This window comes from Octopus bimaculoides, chromosome 6 (assembly GCF_046866305.1).
Source record: "Octopus bimaculoides isolate indiv1 chromosome 6, ASM4686630v1, whole genome shotgun sequence".
Classification (NCBI taxonomy): Eukaryota; Metazoa; Mollusca; class Cephalopoda; order Octopoda; family Octopodidae; genus Octopus; species Octopus bimaculoides.
Window position 1 is genome coordinate 97,670,243 of NC_142933.1, and position 22,638 is coordinate 97,692,880.

The following is a 22,638-nucleotide window of genomic DNA, read 5'->3' on the forward strand; positions in this document are numbered from 1 at the left end:
TTCTTAAAATTTCAACTTCTTAGGAAGCTAGTAAGACCCCTTAATGGGGGCTTAACCCCCCACAATTTAGCCATTTTTCCTAAGCCAACAAATACAATTGTAGTCTTGGAAGCTATAGAGTCACCCAAGGATACAAGATGAGAGTTATTTGTAATTCAGTGGTATAAGTGTAAGAGTTTGCTTTGAGATATACTTAGATTGTGATTTCTGCAATGTGGTGCATAAACTGTCAAGTAAAGGAGAGGCATCTTTGCCTCCACTGATTCAGTTGCAAAGTGTTATTTTGAGTAAAGTTATTTGGTTGCAGACCTCTTTTGAGTCTTTTTATTATCACTGAGTCAGAGATAGTCCCCAGATGGTAACATTGATTTCTAGGCCTTTCCAGATAAGTGATAGGTCATTCAAAGAGATTTATAGATTGCAAATTTATTCTGTTCAGTTACCTATTGGCAAACTCCAAAAGTGACACTTTCATTTTCCCTTAGCCCTCACATCACACAGTTGTTAATGTCTATTTGAGTTGGGTCACGCCCTTCTAATTGCTATAGATCCATAATTCATCTTACAGCTGTGCTGGTCACCTGTATGGTGAGGAATCGTACATTGGGGAGTGGTAACGACTAGGGTAGGGTAGCTGACTGCTTACTGTGATCATTCATCTTTTGGTTTCCTCTAGCTTTGCTCTCTTTTACAAACCCAGTGAACATACATATATTTCCAATTTCAAAGAAAATTGAACAATAGATATGACAAGTTAAAAAAGATTTCCAACAATTCAACTTCCATGGTTGACTTTAAGACCCCCTTAATAGGGGCCTCAACTCCCACATTTTAGAGCTCAATGTGCTCCATTTTTCAGGAGTAAAAACCTTTGAATGGGTTTTATAAGATTTGGAGTTTGGAATTTGGGGATAAAGATGAGCTGTATGGGATAAATGTGTCTTGATTAGAATCTTTGTTAGGGTGTGTAAAGAGGGAAAGAGCTCCCATTAAAATTCTTAATCTCCAATTTTGATGAAATTCAAATCATAAGTATCCCAGTTCATTAGAGAAAATATAAAAGAAAAGTCTAATTCTTCAACTCCGTATGTCACAGGCAATGCCGGGTATCTCTGCTAGTGTGTGTATATATATATATATATATATATATATATATATATATACACGTGTTTGTGTGTCTGTTTGTCCCCCATCACCACTTGACAACTGGTGCTGGTGTGTTTACATCCCCATGACTTAGCATTTCAGCAAGAGATCGATAGGCTTCTTTCAGTTTCCGTCTACCAAATCCACTCACAAGGCTTTGGTTGGCCCGAGCCAATAGTAGAAGACACTTGCCCAAGTTGCCACGCAGTGAAACTGAACCCGGGACCATGTGGTTGGTAAGCAAGCTACTTACCACACAGCCACTCCTGTGCCTATTAATATTTTCCAATTATATATTCTATTGATCCTTTTGTTTAGTAACGTAAGGTATCTCAGTAGATACTGCTAAGCATCAAGCCTATTTCTCACCTCAGAAATCCATAAGAAAACTTAAGTGTTTGTGTTTGATATTAACAAAGTCTTAGACACGATAACTATCATCATTATTGTTTAACTCTTTTGTTACCCTCTTTCTGATGAAACACACTGTCTTTGTTTTAATTAATTTTGAAAACAATGAAGAATTTTGTAAAATAACTTAGTCATTATTAAATTGGTGTTTGAAATGTAAATAAATAAGAAGTTTTTATGGAAGGTTTTAATTTAAATCACTTTAAAATGAAAAGTTTTCATCAGAGATCTAGAGAGCAGTCTGAGGCAGGTTTGGTATCAAAAGAATTAACATTTATTAACAAGTATAGTTAGATATAAAGTTTTTTTATGCTGGAAAAAATATATCAGAGAAAATGTAGTAATCAACTCTTATGACCAAACTCTTTCTTCTATGCATAGAATTAATCATATAGATTGAGAGGAGACTGAACAATATCCATTTATATTAATAGTGCCATATCAATTCTCTTCTCTACCAACTCCAGTATTTCCAAACTCCAGAATCTTTCTCTTCGCCACTAATAACTTTTATGTCAATCACTACAAACAACACTCTCTTCAGTCTTCTCTATCTTATAAATATAATATTTAATCTCTGGCAAACCCTATCATCACCTACTATATAGACATTTCATCCATCCATGAGGTAATTCACTCTTACTAGTAAAAGTACTTTGACAATTTTATAAAATTTAATAGCACTAAAAAGTAACATTTACTTATTGCAAAGATAAATTGCATGAAACTCTAATTTCTCATAAGAAACCTCCCTTCTTAAACCTTATAAAATGGATTAAGTTCTTGTTTTATAGTAAGAAGACAATTCAATAGTGTTCTTTAATCCCAATTTGACCCTGATTGAGCAAACCTATGATCAAATACAATCCAACCATGAGCATCCCATCTTTTTTTCCAAGCAATCTATCTTAGACTACATTATCCATTGTGCTCTTTCTTTTTTTAAGAGAGTAGAGTACAATTTGAAGGAAGTTTGGCTGCTATTTCTTGGAAACTCTACCATCAGGAAGAAAAGTATTAGATGACAGTAATAGAGTTTAAGGTTACTTTTCAATTTTTTGTGTATCCCAGTTTTAGAAAAGATGTAACCACTTCCCTGCAAATTGAAGGACATTACTAAAATTGCTGGTGATAGGAAAGGCATCTAGCTGTAAAAACTGACTCAGAAAACCTATGAAAGTGTAAGTAATTGTAAAATGCAAAGAGGAAGAAGTGAGGGAGTTAATGGAGTAAGGGCAGTACCCATGGTTTTTTTTCAGTCCCTCCAAAACTGGTGGGAAGGTGAGAAGTTAACTTCAGACCAGAAACCTAGCTCAAATGTTTGCAACAAAATGCATTCTGATAATCACCCAAATTACAGATGGCTGCTCATGGGTAGATGTTGTCTATCTTGACTCCACCAAAACCTTTAATTCTGTGTCACATAAACAACTTATAGTGAAGCTAATCTTTATAACAGATTGAAGTCCCTTATTTTCAGTCAATAAGAAGTCATGGTACTAAGAGAACATTCTTTACCCTATGCAATGATATCTGGAGTCTCACAAGGATTTGTTTTTGGCCCCATGTTGTTTGTTGCTTATATTAATGAAACAGAAACCAACCTGAAGCATGTTGCTCTATTAGAATATGCAAATGATATCCTGCAGTATCTTGAGATCAAAAGAACAGATCTTACATGCTAAAAATCTTTCCTGCAGTCTAACCTGGACATAATGCAGCAGTGAACTGCTGGCTTGCAACTACTATACGTTTTGGGAGGAAAAGCCCAGAATTTACCCTGTGACCAAAGTATTATTGTCAACAATAATCTATGTTGGATGAGCTACATTTGTAAATTCATCTAAAAAGTCAAAGATGTCTTAGATCTCAATAACGGCTTTGTTCACTATTCACCAGCTGTCTATTTAAAATTATATATGGCTATGGTATGTTCCCACAGTTTGCATCTCCAATCTGGAATTCTGATATCCAGAAAACTCAATCTACTGGAAGTTGTTCAGAGATAAGCAGCCAGATGAATGGATGAATACTCATCAGTCACTTATCATATCTTGAATGTCTTACTTTTCTGAGCATTGACAGACACACTAAAGCTTTGATGTCTGGTAGCTGACACGGAAGAAGTTTATATAATTACCCAACATCTTTCCAATAACAACTGTCACTATGTTTTTAAATTCAATATCTCTACCATTCAAGGACAAGCTTATAAAAAATTAAAAAAACAGTGCTGCACCCATGACTTTATGAAACATTTTTTCATGCTTAGAATTGTTGAAGCGTGGAATAAACTACCCATGTCATTGCTAACTGTCAGAACATTGCATCCTTTAAAAATTCCATGTTTCCTAAAACTCTTGACGTCCTATGCACCCCTCCTCTTTATGGCTCTTTTACTGTTTATTTTGTCTTTTTTTGTCTGATTCTGTGTATTGTGCATATACTTTTGGCTTTCATCATTGTCTTTATTTGATTTACTGCTGCTTTCTGTCTCCTCTTTTACCCTTTTCCAATGAGTTGTACCGCACTTGGGCATTGTATAGAATAAGGTCATCATTATTTTAAAACAAACGCTGCTCATTTTAACAACGAGTTTGTTTCGATAAATGTAGCTGCTATTTCTAGTATGTTGGGTGACAGTGGTGCGCACACACACACATATCCGTTATTGTTGTTATGCCTCAGGTCAGATTTGATCCTGTAGAACTATGATCGAAGTTATTCCATCTACGACCATCCTACCTTTCATTTTTTTAAGCAGCGTAATCCAGACAGCATTATCAGAAAGATGGTAGTGTGTGACATGAGGGAGATTTGGGCTTTAAAAGATGAGAGAGTCACAGTTGGAACGCCTTTCGTAAAACATGTTTTCACGCGTCTGCGAATCTACGCATGCGCGATTATCAGACAGGTTATTTTTAATTTTGAAAATTTATCTATTTCTAAGTCTAAATTAGGAGATATTCATATATATATATATATATATATATATATATAAAGTAGTTGTATACTGTCAACTTAACGTGACAGTCCCAATAAGGGAATATACTACTGCTGTTTAGCCTTAGGAAGCCAGACCGCTTCCTATTAGGCATTGACACATTTTTTTCCCTGTGTCCAGATAAGGACACAGAAAAAAAGGACACAGGAAAAAAAAATGTGTCAAGGCCTAATAGGAAGCGGTCTGGCTTCCTAGGGCTAAACAGCAGTAGTATATTCCCTTATTGGGACTGTCACGTTAAGTTGACAGTATACAACTACTTTTTCGCGTCACTACTGCTTAAGTCTCACTGAGAGATTTAGAAATTTGTTATTTCTAATATATATATATATATATATATATATATATATATATATATATATATATATATATATTCATATACGTTCACCAAGACCTTCGGTTTACTGACCTGTAACGGTACGTGAAAGGAAGTGCTTAAGCTTAAAATAGGAGGCACAAGGAATGCAGTGTTACTGTACTTTCAGTGGAGACAGGATAGCGTGGGTTTGAAACAAGATCCACAAAGACGGTATCCCAACGCATCCGCAGTCCAGTCATTGAAACCAGGAAAAGAAAAAAAATATATTTTGCTTTTCTCAAAAATATTTCTATATTCAATGAAACCATGAAAGAAGAGAAATTCTAAAAAGAAGAGTGGGGGTTTTGGTTTTTTTCTTTGTTTTCTGTATTTATGTAATAAATGTTATCGAAAATGAAACTAAAATGCTTAATTAAAGAAATACGATGTTTTGTACGTGATAAAGAAAATCGTATAAAAGTTATCCCGCATGTTATTCCGTAGCTTCTCCCATCAGCAGCAGCAGCAGTGTTACAGCAGTAAAGCTTGTAAATCTATGTCGTGACTTCCGCCATGCGCCGTTGTAAGTGAGTTCTTGCTAAGCATTAATTCATCATGATGTACTGATTTGTTTATTGTCTTTTTAACACCATCACCGTTATTTACATGCAACCTGTCGAGATATTGAATAATACTACGAATATTCCGTATGCTACAACATTTATAGTCCTCCTTTTGATTATTTTGCATTTGTCTGTATCCATCTTTTACCGCCGTTCTCTTCTTTCACGTCGTTTGTCAGGTTGTCCAGCACTTTTTTACTTTTTATTATCGCTCATGGATAATCGGCCGAATTTCTGGCAAAATACTTGATGTGGGATAAGACTTAATAAACAGTCGTGCGTTTCAGTAACGCAAAGGAATCAAATAAGCAATTAAAAAATAAATAACTACAAGAAGGAGAAATGTGTGCTGCCAATTCACCTCGGATTTTGGCTACCAAACCTTATGATTATCTGTTGAAATTCTTGCTCGTTGGAGACAGCGATGTCGGTAAGGAAGAATTACTCAACGGGATGGATGATGGTGCCTCTGAGTCTCCTTATTACGGATTCTCTAGTTGTGGTAAGTTCTAAAACTTCCTAATTCTTTATTTGTTTATGTACATGTATCACATTTCTCCACAGATCATTTATGCTTTGTCACCTACTTATCAACTCACCTTTTTTTTTCTGCACCCTTAAGCATCTAAAAGCAAGAACATTTCTTAATTGTTTACCTAAGAAATGAATAATGAATTCTCATTATATATTAACTAAATAAAAGTCCTTCACCAAGCCTTATTTTTTAAAGATGCTTATTTTTATTTAACACCTTCAAATAATTGAAAACTAGTTGTATATTACATTTATATCTGTTTTAAACACACCTAGAGCCATGATTAAATGCTTAAAACGAAATGTATGGGTTAAAGTGTAAAACCAGAGATATTTTCTGCTTACAGTAGCAGCATGGATTTTGATTCCCCATTTTATTTTAGCTGACAATCCTTCTTGTAGTTGTATTGTGATATTATTTTTAAATAGATGCGGAGATTTGTCGATATTCAATCTTTTACGATTCATCATCACATTTCTCCATTTCTACACTGATAAACAAATCTTGACACGCATGTGACAATATAGCTTATCGCTTATCCCTGCAGGGGACGGCAATATCCAATATATATATATATATAAAAACATATACCGACATATATATATATGAGAGAGGTGCATATTTAAATAGATTAATTTTATTATTAATATAATTTTTAAAAAAACAACAACCGTGTCGTAATTTTTTTTTCACTTTCGTATTCTTTAGATTTTTCCACTCTATAAAACAATTATTCGGCATTTTTTGGTCTGTATTTCGTTGCTTTATTTAAATATTTAGTCTTAGGTCAATTTTACATACATCTCTCTCTCTCTCTCTCTCTACCTATCTATCTATCTATCTATCTATCTCTCTATATACACACACGCACTCACACATGTACATGTATACACACACACTCACATGCACATCTATACGTCTACGCACGCACGCACGTTCACATTTTGCTGTTAGTGGTTTTCAATCAAAACACTAAATTTATTTGTTCAGTTTCAATTTCCATATATGATCACAAGTATGATTAAACTATCGATTGTTTACATTACTCTCAAGGTTTTCTCTTCACGAATACAAATTCAATATTCGTCTATGTCGCATCCGATTTTCATTCAGCTGCCTTTGTATCGGTATTTTCCAAAGGCTTAAAAAAATAATTCCCTATTGGAAACCACATTTCCGAATGTATTTACTAATTCTTTATTTGTTTATGTACATGTATCACATTTCTCCACAGATCATTTATGCTTTGTCACCTACTTATCAACTCACCTTTTTTTTTCTTCACCCTTAAGCATCTAAAAGCAAGAACATTTCTTAATTGTTTACCTAAGAAATGAATAATGAATTCTCATTATATATTAACTAAATAAAAGTCCTTCACCAAGCCTTATTTTTTAAAGATGCTTATTTTTATTTAACAATAATTCGGTAGACTTAATTAAAAGAATAAAATTAAACGTTCGTTCCCGCCGTAACTACCCCCCTCCGTCCTTCTCTAAGGACATTGCATATCTAGGACTACATTATTTAATGCGCCCCTCTCCCCTTTTGAAGACATTAGGGTTTCATTTGAGGTAGATTTTGGTTGCTATTTCTAGCTGATCGAATTACTACGTGGAAACTGTATTTATTGGTTGCAATGCTTTAATATTTTAAGCATTAGTAAATTTTCTTCATGAAAACAAGTGAAACGGTTAATAACGATTTCTTTTTTCATCTTTGTACGAAATGAGTTCAGTAAAGGAGAATCGATCCAGTGTCTTATTGGTAGTAATTATTGTTGTTGCTTGCAAAGAAGGCGAAATGTCGATCTGATCGGAATTGGAAATTCCAGACTAGATTCGACGAACTACAAAATAACATAAACCAATACTGCTTACATGGTGATTTGCAAGGCCAAATTTTATGGGGCACTATCAAGTTTATTGCAGACAAATTCTTTTAAACCACACACCTTACCGTCTTAAAAAGAATAAAGTGACACATTTGATATGCATTGTCTGAAAATAAGGGTGAGGATTATGCTTGGAACGCTTTGATCATTGATTTTTTTTTCTTTTTTGCCTGATTATGGCTGTCCTGGTGTTAAACAACTTTAGAAGACAATGTCGACTCACTAGAATTGGATCAGCGCAGAAAATTAAACACTGAAATTAAATACTTCTATATTTAGCTCAGATGATAATAATAATAATAATATATATTTTCTCCTTTCTCACCCCCTTACCTCGTTTTGAAGCTCTCCCTGCATTTCGTCGTTCCCCTTGTGTCGACTAAAAGAACCGATTATTATTATTATTATTATTATTGTCCACAATGTTTTTCTTAATGTAAACCCCTTGTGGTTAATAAAGAAATCATCATTATTATTATTATTAATCGTTCGTATTGTCCCTGTGAAATGCATACCACAGCTCCTACTACATTTTCATTTATATAACTCAAGCATTATGCTTATATAATAGAGTTATTATTATTATTATTTAAAAGTTTTTAAAAAAAGGATTGAAAGGCCTTTATGCTCTTATATTTACAATTAGCAGTGTTCGATTGTTGATAATAAAAACAAGCTTAGATCAGTGAATGTCGATGCCCATAATTTTCAGCTTTCCCTTCCCTTTTCTTTCTTCCTTTGGTTTTATAAGGAACCGATTGGTTGGTGAACGATTCCTCTGATCTTAAAATATATATTATCTGCCAGTTTTCTGTATTTCCCTAATCTGAAAATGTTTGGCATTGATCCTTGAAATGCAAGTTAAATACGTTCCTTTAGCCTATTTTCGCCGACACTTTATTAATTACTTAAAACATTAATTGCTGTTTATGAATCCAAACTTGTTTGTGTGTTCCATGTATGCCTGTTCAGATAACGAATTTCGGATTCAGCATCTCTCTTTATCTCTCTCTCTCTCTCTCTCTCTCTCTCTCTCTCTCTCTCTCTCACTAAGAACTAGGAATTATGTTAAATCAACTGCGTAGTCCTAAAACTGTTTTGTTTTCATAATGTATCGGTCATTTATCAAGTCGGTATTTATGCTATATATATATATATATATATATATATATATATATATATATATATATATATATATATATATATATGTGTGTGTGTACAAACAGTCAGACTAAGTGTGTATTGAATAATGTAAAATTATAAATATACACTCGTCACGCGTGTGTGGAGACGTGTCTAAATCCAGTTAGTTTTTAACTATATTAATCTCTAGTATTTTTGACTAAGCATTTATGCCAATAAATCATGAAGATAAGCTAATTTAGATGCTTATATTAAATAAACTTGTTTGAGGTTTGCCACTAACATAATCAGTAACGTAACATTTTAAATTCGTCATATATATGAGTGTCTGACTGAAATCCTGAGTTGTCTGATACTGTGATTATACCGGTAATTGTGTGTGTCTGTATATTTGTAGATTATAAATTATAATCTGTGCACGATTGCGTAATTCTTTTTGTTCTACTTAAGGCATTTCTCTTGAACTGTATGTATACAGCCATGCAATGTTTGGTCTTCAGTAATAAAAGACTGCTTCAAATAAGAAACATATAGGGTTCTTTTGGAGGCCTTAGATTCACCAGTTTCATCTCAAATTTTCAAAAATATTGATTTCTTTTATAGGCACAAGTATTCAAATTTAGGCTAAGGTTAGTCAATGAAATCGACACAGGACTTAACTCTGGTACATAACATTTTATCAATCCTGGAAGAAGGAAAAACAGCATTGATTTCGTCAATATTTGAACTCAAAACGTTAATACTACATGGCATTTTGTCCGATGATCCTGCCAATCCTTTAGCCTCAGTTTCTATTAGCCAATAATATACGTGCTATTCTTATTGAAGAGACCTGTATTGATTTTATCAAACTTCAGGAATAAAACGCCCGGTTCAGTTTTAACAAGATTTGAACTAAGAATTGTATATATGACTACTTGTCATTTTCGTTGATCAAGATCATTGGTAGTTGTCGTTAGGTGGTCCTAGTTTGCCTGTTTGACTAGAACTATGATATGTTGGTAGATGATCTAGAAAAAGCATTTCACCTACATGTCTGACTGTGGACATCTCATCTCTAATGGAAACACTAAGATTTAGAACTTAAAACAGTCTTCTTTTTAAAGACTTGTAAGTTTGTTGGTGTAGTAGTGATGAGAGATTTGGCTGCTGCATTGAACAGTTCTCATGAGAAGTTTTCAACCAAGATATAGGAGATAGGAGGATCTTTCAAAACTTTTCCACGTATATTGTTATCTTGAAATGTTTTATATGACAGCTACTATTCAGTCTTAAATATACTATATGAAAATATAGCATATTTAAATTTGTGCATTATTATTTTATAACCATACTCATTTTGTTCTACTTATTTTCTGGTTTTGGCTGTGGAACATGTCCTAGATGTTTAGAGTTTTTTATAAGAAAATTTGATAGCCATCTTAACTTCATTCCATGTGTCGTTATTTTGTTTTTCAGGTGCTTTTATTATCCACTAGCACTTTGGATACTAGTGCCAACTCCACCTTATATCTTTGAATGCACAGCACTTATAATGAGTTTCAGTAGTCTACTGAAATTAAATATTTCCTTGCTACTTGATGTAGTTTTGGTTTTAATAAACTTCATTTCACCCACTTACTTAAGAAAAAGCTCTACTTAAATTCAGTGCACTAAATAAAATATGTGGTAATGCAAAAAGGATGATTTTATTTGTAGTTGGCGGTCAGATCTATAGCAATTAAGTGTTTAGGAATGACTAATATGTCTAGCACTTTAAACATGTAGGATGTTACACAAATTTGCCCTGCATTCATTGCTTGGGTATCAGTAGAGATGAATTGGTGCAGGGTGGTTGTTTTCTTAGTTCTTACCAGTGAAATAGCTGGGCTAAAAGAGATAAATTGTTGCTGCAGTTTGTTTCAATTGTATGGGACCAACAATGATATTTAGGATGGACAAGAAACAAATATAATCTAACCTATAAAACTGAGATGGAATTATCTCCTTCATAAAGAAACCATCACTTACCATCCGATTTCAACCACTTTCCCATCACAATGTTTTCTTTATTGCTTTTAGGATTTCTTTTCTAATGGTGTCAAATTGGTCAAGACAATCACCTCAGGCCATTTATTTAATTTGCTTCTTTGCTTGACACTTACACCATGGTTCATCAGTGTTGCTGATACATTGTTTGTTTGTGTTTTTTTTTTTTTTATAAATAGTTGCAGAGGCCATGTACATTCAAACTAGTTATGATGTTTCTGTAAATGGTACTATCGCAGAAAAAAATCCATCACCAGTCCATCGCGAAGTTACTCATTTTTTGCCAGCTGATTGGATTGAAATGCAGTGTTTTGCTCAAGGACACAATGCATCACCTGGTCCAGGAATCAAAACCACTGTCTTACAATCATGAGTCCAACACCCTAACCTCTAAGCCATGTTCCTCAACATAGCAAGGACTATATCTCCAAGCCTGGTCTTGCTCTTTGAATTCAGAAAATACAACTACAACAACTACAAGCCCCTCTACATAGTTTAGATGAGATTCACAGTGGAGTACAGTTTCAATATCAGGAACAATGCTTCTGTTACATACATAGTCATCCTAGATTCCAACCAACCAAAGGTCACTAGATAAATTAGAAGTTACTCATAAACATATTCCAACCTCTGACCCACAAACAGGCTGTGTCTCCTCACTACTTTTTCTAGCTCTACTACAATGGTGTCTGCTTCTCTGAACTGTTTTGTCGCATGTCACTTGCACTCTGCCTTCAGCCCTCCTCCTCTCACCATTTATATTAAGTCCAACACAAAGGCAGTGAGCTGGTAGAATTGTCAGCATGTCAGACAAAATAGTGGCATTTCTTATGGCTCTTTACATTCTGAGTTCAAATTCTGCCAAGGCCTTTCATCTTTTTGGGGGTCAATAAAGTAAGTACCAGTTGAGAACTGAGGTTGATGTAATTAATTGACTTCCCCCTAAAATTGCTGGTCTTGTGCCAGAATTAATTTTAAACCACATTACGTCCAACTGACCCAAATCTTGAACTGTTACTTCCCAGGTCCTTCCTCTTTGTAAAACCTCGACCTTCTAGAGGTCCCTCTCTACACATGTTTTTTCTTGCAGCTGTCAACTTGCTATACTTCAAGTGAAATATATTAATGACCTCAATCTCACAAAGTTTTAAAAGAGTTGTGACAGCTATATAAGCACAACCCTTTCTTCCACACCCAAAAAGAAGAAAAAAATAACATGAATATGTTGTAGTACCTCTCTTTGATTATTAGTAGTCTGTATTGTAGCTATCAAGAGTGTGTTGTAGTAATTTTTGAATGGTGGGTGATGGTAGTGATAATAGAAGTCTATTATTTTTCAGGTGGTATCTATGTAAATATATCCTAAACAAGAGCACTCAGAGAGCACAAACCTCTGCTAAGGCAACACCGTCTTCTCAACGATTATCCAGAGTAAAACATTTAGAAATCTAGAAAACTTTTGATAAATTTGCATCTTAAAATTAAGCTTTAAATAGGTCACTTTACAAACAGTGTGATTGTTGAAATCAATTGAGAGTACTTTTTCAAGACCACATTTTTAATGAAATATGTTGTGAATAGGTATTTTTTGCATGCTGGTGCCACATAAAAAGCAACCACTACTCTCTGTAAAGTGGTTAGCGTTAGGATGTCCAGCTGCAGAAACAAAGCTGAAATAGACAATGGAACTTTGTGTAGCCCCTGGCCTTGCCAGCATGGAAAATAGACCTTAAATGATGATGAAAATAATCAAGAATAACTTTTTCATTTGTTAGCTGGTTCTTGCATAAAATTATAATATTCAACATTAATTCAAATGTGAGCTTTTTAAGATGGATGATTTCATATTGTAAGACTAGAGTCTATTTGAAGCAGGCTGATATCGAAAGGGTTAAAATGTTAAACATTTTGAAAATAAAATTTAACTTGGTTTTGTAATGTTCCATGGCAGAGGGCAGTAGGAGTGTACTAATCTTGGCTAACCTAATGATTACTGATATTTTCAGGGCTGCAAAGTTGGAGTCAGAGTAGGAAGCAGTTATTGGATTTCTAGAGCTGGAGTCAGTTTTACTGATTCTGACTTCAACTAAATGTAAAATGTATGATAATGCATCAAAATTTTCAGTTTCACAGATACTAACGTGAGAAAAAAATGATCAAATCAGATTTAAGGGCTTCTGTAAAGGATCCAGTAGAAGCAACTCTGTTTCTAAGAACACAATGCTATTCTTTTATTTGTTTCAGTCATTTGATTATAGCCATGCTGGAGCACCGCATTTAGTCGAACAAATCGACCCCAGGACTCATTCTTTGTAAGCCTAGTACTCATTCTATTGGTCTCTTTGGCCAAACTGCTAAGTTACGGGGACGTAAACACCAGCATCAGATGTCAAGCGATGGTGGGGAGCAAATACAGACACACAAACATATATACACGCACGCGCGCACACACACACAAACAACGGGCTTCTTTCAGTTTCCATCTGCCAGATCCACTCACAAGGCTTTGGTCAACCTGAGGCAATAGTAGAAAACACTTGCCCAAGGTGCTACGCAGTGGGACTGAACCCTGAACCATGTGGTTGGTAAGCAAGTCACTTCCCACACAGCCACTCCTATGTCTAGCAAATTTTACATTTGGATTTTTAATTTTTACCTCTATTCCATAGTTTTAACCCTTTTGCATTTAGATGACTCTGTCAAATGCAATGCTTATTCAGTTACATTATTTTGAATTAATCATGCATCCAATCTTCAAGATTACGATGACATGATTATTTATATTTAGAATAACATTGTAGGGTAGATGCAAGAGGCCAGATCTGGCAGATTGAACATAAAACAAGTAGAATTTTGGGGTTCAATATGGCTGGTTTTTGGAGATAAACTGTTCAATATTTTACGATGTAATCATTTCATTTCATGTGATCTTTCATGTTACATTCACATGGTTCTTTAACTTGAAAAGAAGGATTATGTGTCTAATTGAGTCTCTTTCTTTTAAAATGGTCATTTAAGTTGCTTTAAGTGTTCAATCTTTTAGATTTAAATGATGTTCTTTTTTACATTTTTGAACTGTTAAACATGTTCCTGATTTTCCTTTATAATATTTTTACAGTTTATTTTATTTATAGCTTTTTTCTTTATGACTTTTGATAAAATCAGCTTCATTTTTTTTCTAAGCTTTTCTTATGCTTTATTATTTAAATATATAAATAATTATTTAATTAAACCACATGGTTAGGTGGATGATAAAAAATAGTTTGATGATTCATATTAGCTACGTAAGGTGTGTGCTTTCAATCAGCTTTTTTTTTTCTAGTTATCTAAGCTTGTCTTGTGGTTAATTGTTTGTAACTTTAATATTTAAAAACACCACCACTGCTAGGTATATCCAGTAAACTCAAACTTTAACAGGTTAGGGTGCTTAAAATGTAGCCTGGTGGTTCGTATTCTCCATGTTTGCTTTATATGCTAAGTCTAATTACATGTAGAGGAGTCTCTCACTTGGAATTGATGGCACAGTAAAATTGAGGGATTGGTCAGAATTGATGCAGTTATTGATTGAGAAGTGAAAGATTTTGTGTACAGACTCCACAGCCCTGCGCACTTTCGACTCCCGTTTGAGTGTGTGGCGTTACTTCTCATAAGAGCAAAATACATTAACTCCTTAGCATTTAAGCTGGCCATGTCCAGCCAAAAATATTGTATCTGTTTTACGTTCAAACTGACTAGATCCAGCCTCTCACACCTATCCTACAATGTCATTCTAAAAATAAACAATCACATCATCGAAATCTTGAAGCTACAAGATAATGCATGAGTAATTCAAAGCAACATGAATGAATAAGCATTACATCTGACAGAGTCATCTGAATGCTAAAAGGTTGATATATAAACGATTTATCACATCAGTTCAAGTTTCTAAGTGTTTAAGGTAAGGCATATAGATGAATGAATTGGCTCCAGTTCTGAGAAGGTTCCAGATGGTGCTTAGGTTCAATGAAAAAAAGAATGAATGAATCAACATCAGTGTTGGCACTTATTTCATTGAATGGATGAAAAAAGCGAAGTCACCCCACCCTTGTTAGATTTGGAATAGGTGTGTAGAGGTATGAAACAAAATATTGTGACTAATTCAGTCCAGTACCCAACAGTTTCTGTCGCTCCTACCTTCCATCTTGATAGAGTTAAAGCTTATTTTTGTAGGGAGGAGGGAGGGGCAATGTTATTGTATAAGTTTCATCTATAGTAGCAGTAGTAACTGCAGCAGAAGTAATAACAGTGTGCTATAAGTTGCAAGGCAGATGTGACTGTTGCTATGTGTTATTTATCATGTTGAGAGTGCAGAATCTCCGGGCAGTCTTGTTCATGGTCAGATATCTCCAGGTTTCGATACTTATTAATGTACCATTTCAAGATGCTTCGTTTCATTGTGCCTCTGAAACATAGTTAGCATTAGGGGTTCATTTCCAGTGGTATTTGTCAATTGAAAACTGAAAGAATAGTAATTGGCGCAGTGGACAATTTATCGTTATTAGTTCATCGTTACAATCTTAGCTTAATTTTTTTGTTTTTGTTATGCTGTCATCTGCTGGATAATGAGGAAAGATCTTCAGTTGTACATATTCTATAATTAGAATGATACAAAGATTATTATTCTTAACAAGATTATTGTTATTATATTAACTCCTATTGTGTCCTTCTGGGTTCAATAAAATAAAGTAGCAAACTAATATAGGGGTTAATTCAATCAACTAACACCTGTTCTGTCCCCAAAAAAAGGAACTCCAAAAATTGTGGCCTTGATCCTAAACTAGAAATCATTATTAATAATTATCGCTATTTAGGTGGCAAACTGGTAAACTTGTTAGAGCATTGGAAAAATGTTTTCAAATATGTTTCGGTTCCTTACATTCTGAGTTCAAATCCTACTGAGGCCAAATTTACTTTTCGTCCTTCTGGGGTCAGTCATTAAAATAAAGTACCTGTTGAGTACTCCCCTCAACATAACTGGTCTCCTGCTTAAATCAAGAACTACTAATATTATTAATAATATTAAAACGGCAAGCTGGCAGAATCGTTAGCACACTGGGCAAAATGCTTAGCAATATTTTATTCATCTTTATGTTCTGAGTTCAAATTCCACTGAGGTTGACTTTGCCTTTCATCCTTTCAGGGTCAATGAAATAAGTGCCAGTTGAGAACTGGGGTCAATGTAATAAACTTACTCTCACTCTCAAAAAAAATTATTGGCCTTGTATCAAAATTTTAAATCATTATTATTATTATTATTATTATTATTAGTAGTAGTAGTAGTAGTAGAAGAAGATCGGCAGAATTGTTAGAATACCCAAAAATTGCTTTGCAGTGTTTTTTTTCTAGCTCTTTACATTGTATATTCAAATCTCCTTGAGATCAACTTTGCCTTCCTTCCTTTCAGCTCAATAAAATTAGTACCAGTCATATACTGAGGTCAAAGCTATCAACTAAACTCCAACCTTTAAAAGCTGACTGTATGCTCATTTTCACCCAAGTCATGCACCATGCAGAATATATTTTTTATATACTTTACAACTTTGTCTATTGTACTTTAGCCTCCTCCTCCTCCTCCTTCAACCACACTCCCACTCAATCAAGGGGGCTTTTTCTTTTTCCTGTTCTTTGTCTTGCAAGTTACTTGGTGACCTCACTGGTGCTGGTGCCACAAAAAAAAGGACACCTAGTATACAATGTAAAATGGTTGGCACAAGGAAGGGCATCCAACTGTAGAAACCTTGCCATTGGAGTCCAACACAGCTCTGCAGCTTGCCAGATCCTATCAGACCATTCAACCTAAGCCAGCATGGAAAATGAATGTTAAATGATGATGGTGACGATGATGACGATGATGGTGGTGGTGGTGTGTGTGTGATAACTAACCACCATACAATGTGTCCCAATTTGTCTAGTCAAGGCATTTATTCACTGAGAGTACTCAACAACTAAGTTAGTTTAAACTATTACCTAGTCTCTTTTTCTCTTTCTCTCTCCCAGTGGCATAGCTAGGGTAAACCGTACCTGGGGCAAGTTGCAAAAATGTGCCCCCCCCCCCCTCCATTCAAAATCCACAATATTATATAGTACTTGTTTGTTACAAGTAATTAATGTTTTAAAGCGATATTTTAGGACTAAATACTTTACCAGGGTTCATTTACCTGCCAGTTCGGTAGAGCCTGTAATTCAAAATATATTTTTGGAATGTTTACTTTTCCGAAACCTCCTTATTTTAACCCTCTAATGCACCAGCTTCTCCGATTGAAACAGTAAAAAACCTGATATGTGAAATGAGAAGTAATAAAAAAAAAAAAACAATTGTTTGAAGTCTCATCTTTCTTGCTTTTGATGAGGCGCGCCAGGGGCACGTGATCTCCCCACTCGCTCCCTCCCTTCAATCGGCGTCCGGGACATGTGATCCCCCCCCCACCACCTCACTTGCCTCCCCCTTCAATCGGCGCCAGGGGCACGTGATCTCCCACCCATTCAATTGGCGTCCGGGGTGGCAAGTGATCCCCCCACCACCACCTCGCTTGCCTCCCCCTTCAATCGGCACCCGGGGTATGTGATCTTCCCCACTCGGCTCCCCCACTTCAATCAGCACCCGGGGCATGTAATCCCCCGCTTGCCCTCCCCGCCTAGTTACGCTACTGCTCTCTCTCACCCTTTCGTTTTACTCATCTATCACTTATTATATCTATATATTTCCTAGCCTCCAGTTTACTTTCTTTAAATTATTAAGCATTTAATAACTATTTTCCCTAACATCTTCCTCTGTCCCCTCTGGACTACTTATACTACTCCCACTGTTACCGTTGGGCTGGCCCTCTCACTATCACTCCAGCTGTCTTTCTATCTAACTCTCTCCTGCCTTCCTTGTCATACTCTAATCGCTTGGTTCCATTCCCTCTCTCAGGTGAGAGGTCCTTATTTTGCAAGCTCACGGGTGCTGGTGCCACATAAAATGTGCCTGTACCATGTAAAAAGCACTCATTCTGGTGCCACATATAGAGCACCCATGCTGATGGCACATAGAAAGCATTCAGTATACTCTGTAAAGTGGTTGATGTTAAGAAGGTCATCCAGCTGCAGAAACCATGCCAAAACAGACAACTGGGGTCTGGTGCAGCCCTCTGGCAGGCCAGCTCCTGTTAAACCATCCAACCCATTCCAGCACAGAAAACAGGCGTTAAATGATGGTGATGATGATGATGGTTTCTACAAATTAAACATTCACACATTATTGGTGCAATTCTGTTTATAGATAGATAGGTGTATTTTATAGTTTCAATGAAGTCGCATATTGTCCTTACCTTCGAAACGCGGAGTAGATGAAACAGGGACAACTGAAGAAGGGGTATATTCTTTATGTTGCATGTCTCGTTTCTCTGTTTTTTTCGTTGTTCGAAAAAAGTTTGTTTTCTATGTTTTCATTTCTCATTGTGTTTAATGTTTGTTTGATGTCCTGTACCCATATATGCATGTATATATACATATATATGTAGGTATGTACATATATGTATGTATATATGCATATATTTATATATTATTTATATTATTATAGTAACCATTTCTTGATTAAGAAGACCAGAAGTTGGCCAGGCAGAACTAAGTCAATCATAGCTATGTGTTTTGTCAAACAGTCAACACACTAATTATAACTACATTTCAATTTTTAACCTTCAGTTTAGCAGTCATGAATATTAACCTCTCGGTGATTGTCTCATTCAAAAAATAATTTTGTTATCAAATTTAATTCAACATTTGTGATGTTCTCACAATAAACAAATTTCCAGAATTAAATGATTAAATTTCACACGTGTGTGTGTGTGTGTGTGTGTGTGTGTGTGTGTGTGTGTAAAATTAATCATCATCATCATCGTTTTACATTGTCCATGCAGGCATATGAGTTGGACAGGTCTTCTCATCTAGACTGGTTGCAAAGGAAACCTCATCTAGCTCACATTTCATTATGGCTTGGTTTCTGTCTGCCATTCCCTTCCTAACACCAACAGCATTTGAGAGGTAGCTTTGCCTTTATCATCCCATGTGTCTGCTCACTTGTTCACCTCCCTACAAACTGTGAAGTATGGGTGGTAAAGACATGAATAATATCATCACCATCATCATCATTATATATATATATATATATATATATATATATATATATATATATATATATATATATATATGTATATGTGGGAGTGGGTGTGTGGTAAGTAGCTTGGTTACCAACCACATGGTTCCGGGTTCAGTCCCACTGCATGGCACCTTAGGCAAGTGTCTTCTACTATAGCCTCAGGCTGACCAAAGCCTTGTGAGTGGATTTGGTAGATGGAAACTGAAAGAAGCCCGTCATATACACACGTGTGTGTGTATATGTTTGTGTGTCTGTGTTTGTCCTTGGTGTGTTTACATCCCTCGTAACCTAGCGGTTTGGCAAAAGCGACAGATAGAATAAGTACTAGGCTTACAAAGAATAAGTCCTGGGGTCGATTTGTTCGACTAAAGGCGGTGCTCCAGCATGGTCATAGTCAAATGACTGAAACAAAAAATAAATAAAAGAACATACAAGGTGTCAGTGTGTCAGTCTGTATTTACATGTGTGTAAGCATGTGATGAATAGTGTCTAACAGTATCTGGTCTATTTTGAGCGACTCTTATGGATGAGGCACAGCTGTGTCCTGACACCATTTCTTTGTAGCCTTTTGTGAAACCTGGACTGTTAACTAGCTACACCTGAGAGAACTAGATTATGTAGTGTGCTCCATTTTTGGCCTCTCATGATTAGACAAGGTCATCTCTGATGAAATCATAGACAACCAAATTGTTCTCTTTCTAAATTACTCTTCTGAGGACTCTGTTCTGTTGATGATAAAAAGAAACAAACAAATTTGCTACAAGAAACTGTTCTTTCACATTTTTGCTTTATTTACACAACATGGGATTTAACAAAGCAATAGTAACTTCATGTGCTGTAGTATTAGAAACTATACAATTAGTTTAACTGCATGAAACTACATCAACACATTCTAGGATTTACTTCCTAGAAAGTGTTCAGTCAACTTCAATTTTATAAACATTGCAGTCGAAGGCAGAGTTGTCTGTCTGTAGGACATTTGTGTTCTCTTTCATTTTATTTGTTTTAATCCTTGGACTAATGACCCTGTTGGAGCACCACCTTGAAGGGTTTTAGTGAAACAAATCAATCCCAGTATTTTTAAGTCTGATACCTATTTTATCTGTTTCTTTTGCTGAACTGCTCAGTTATGGAGATGTAAAGAAACCATTACTGGTTGTCAAGCAGTGGGTGGATGCACATGTGAGCACACACACACACAGTTTCCATCTACCAAATTCACTCACAAGCTTTTGGTTGGCCAAGGGCTACAGTAAAAGACACTAGCCCACTGTGCCTTGTAGTGGGACTGAACCTGAAACCATGTGTTTGCAAAGCGAGCTTCTTAACCATATTGCTGTGCCTGGTCTTATTGATAATTGTTTATTTCTCATTCCTTTGATGAAGTGTCCTACCCAAAATGTTAGATTATCTCCTCCTCCTCCTCTTCCTCACAGCAAACAAATTTTCTCCACTTTTTCACCTTTTTGCATTTACTATTTACCAACACAGACCATTACTTAGTTTTCTCAAATTCTATCCAGAAAGTTATATTAAAATTGCTAATGTTTGGCCCAAGGTCAGTAATTCTAGGGTGGGGGGGTTAAGTTGATTACATCGACCCCAGTATTTAACTGGTGCTTATTTTATTGACCCATAAAGACGGAATTCTGCTAAGCACTCTGCCCAGCTTGCTAACAATTCTGCCAATGATAATAATAAGAAGGAAATTGGAACATTGGATAATTGGGAGGAAGAAAATAGTAGTTAAGTCAAAATTAGAAATACCTGAATTGGTCGCAAATTCTTTTTCTTTTCTCTTTTTTTTTTTTTTTGTCTAACTTGAGGATGTTTGCTACACTACTGCATTAGTTTTGTTAATTGGTATTATCTCATTGTGTTAAGTATTTTCCAGCTAAGTAAATCTGAACAAGTGTGTGCAGCTGCTGCTTAGAAAGAGAGAAAATGAAATTTTCTACTTTATCTTTTTTGACAAATTAATTTGAATTCTGTAAAAAAAACAAAAAAAACAACCATAATTGCTTATTATTTATAATGAATAACAATGACTGTTTTGGAAAGATATTTTTGATAGAACCAGGAGTTTACTCATTTCTTTTGAGTATAGCATGACCAAATTACCTTTGATTCATTCATTATTATTAGCTTATTAGCAGTACACTGTATTATATAAATAATCCTGCTATAAAAATCCCAAGTTTGAAACCATTTTGAGCTATTGTGTGAAAGCCTTCAAGTTTCAGTATGTCCTGATAGTAATAATTCTTATTATTCAAACCTAAGAAAGAAAAATTTAGGTGATTTTTTAGTCAATACCCCAGAGATGTATAATATTAATTGAAATTTTTTTTCTTTTTAAATTAGGACAGTTTCTAATCATTCCATTTTGCAGTGACCATCAATAAATCTTAGAATTAATCATTCAACATTATTGGCCCCGAGTTAACTTTCTACCATTTTCCTGCTCCATATATTATTGTGTTAAATGCATTGTGGTTTAGAGCACCGCTCTGCAGCTTGTATGCCACGGCACACTGTTGTGTCACAAGACGATGCTAGGTGTGCCACAATGTTACCTGAATATAATTTTTTTCCCTGTACTTTTAGTTATACTTTTAGTTCAGGTGTGGTGCCAAATTTTGAAAAGAATATAAGTTTACCTCAAGTGAAAAATGATTGCAGAGCACTGATAAGAGCACATGTTCCCATCAAAATCAGATAAAAGAAAAAAGCCAATGACATTGCAGTCAGAAACACAAATTATGCTTGAGACATTTTCTTAAAGAAAATTCATTGAATTACATGAAAACAATACTGTTTTATGTATCATCATCCCAGTAGATGGTGGTAGGGCAGTGTATTGCATTGAGACAGTATGATTAACTAGTTTTGTTAGACCACATCATCTTTGATAATCTCTTGTAATGACTGTGTGAGCATGTTTGGGTATTTGCATGCATTCCCCAAAACTAGGCTTCCTTTTCATGGACTTAGCAAAAAGTATTGTTGGCTTGTAACAATGGTACACACTCTCTCTCTCTCTCACACACACAAAATTCCTTAAGCTGCACCAAAAAGAAGGTCATTTGACTACTAGGCAACTTAGCTAAATATTCAATCCCCAGCATGTTACAACCACCCACTCACAGATACATTACTTCTCTCTTCCTCTTCTAGCATCACCGCGATGGTCTCTGTTCCAACTAACTGTGTTCCAAATCTTCTCTCCTCTACACTTTTCTCTTTATTTTCACTATGTGTTTCTTTACTTCAAACACTACTCTAAATACTTTTCACAATCGTTTCTTCCACTTGCAACCCTTTGGAATTCCTCTCCTACCCATGCTTTTCTCATAAAAGTCTACTTGCAGAAGCTCCAA

At 35.2% G+C, this 22,638-nt stretch overlaps 1 protein-coding gene across 1 annotated transcript in view; it reads left to right on the forward strand.

Moving 5' to 3' along the window:
- The first annotated feature begins 5,044 nt into the window (after positions 1-5,044).
- The window catches only part of LOC106870240 (ras-related protein Rab-40C), a 58,518-nt gene continuing 40,924 nt past the window's right edge, over positions 5,045-22,638 (forward strand). Inside the window, exon 1 of the mRNA XM_014916257.3 lies at positions 5,045-5,984. Within this exon, the coding sequence (XP_014771743.1) occupies positions 5,825-5,984 (160 nt within the window). The 5' untranslated portion in view covers positions 5,045-5,824. The remainder of the gene's footprint in view (positions 5,985-22,638) is intronic.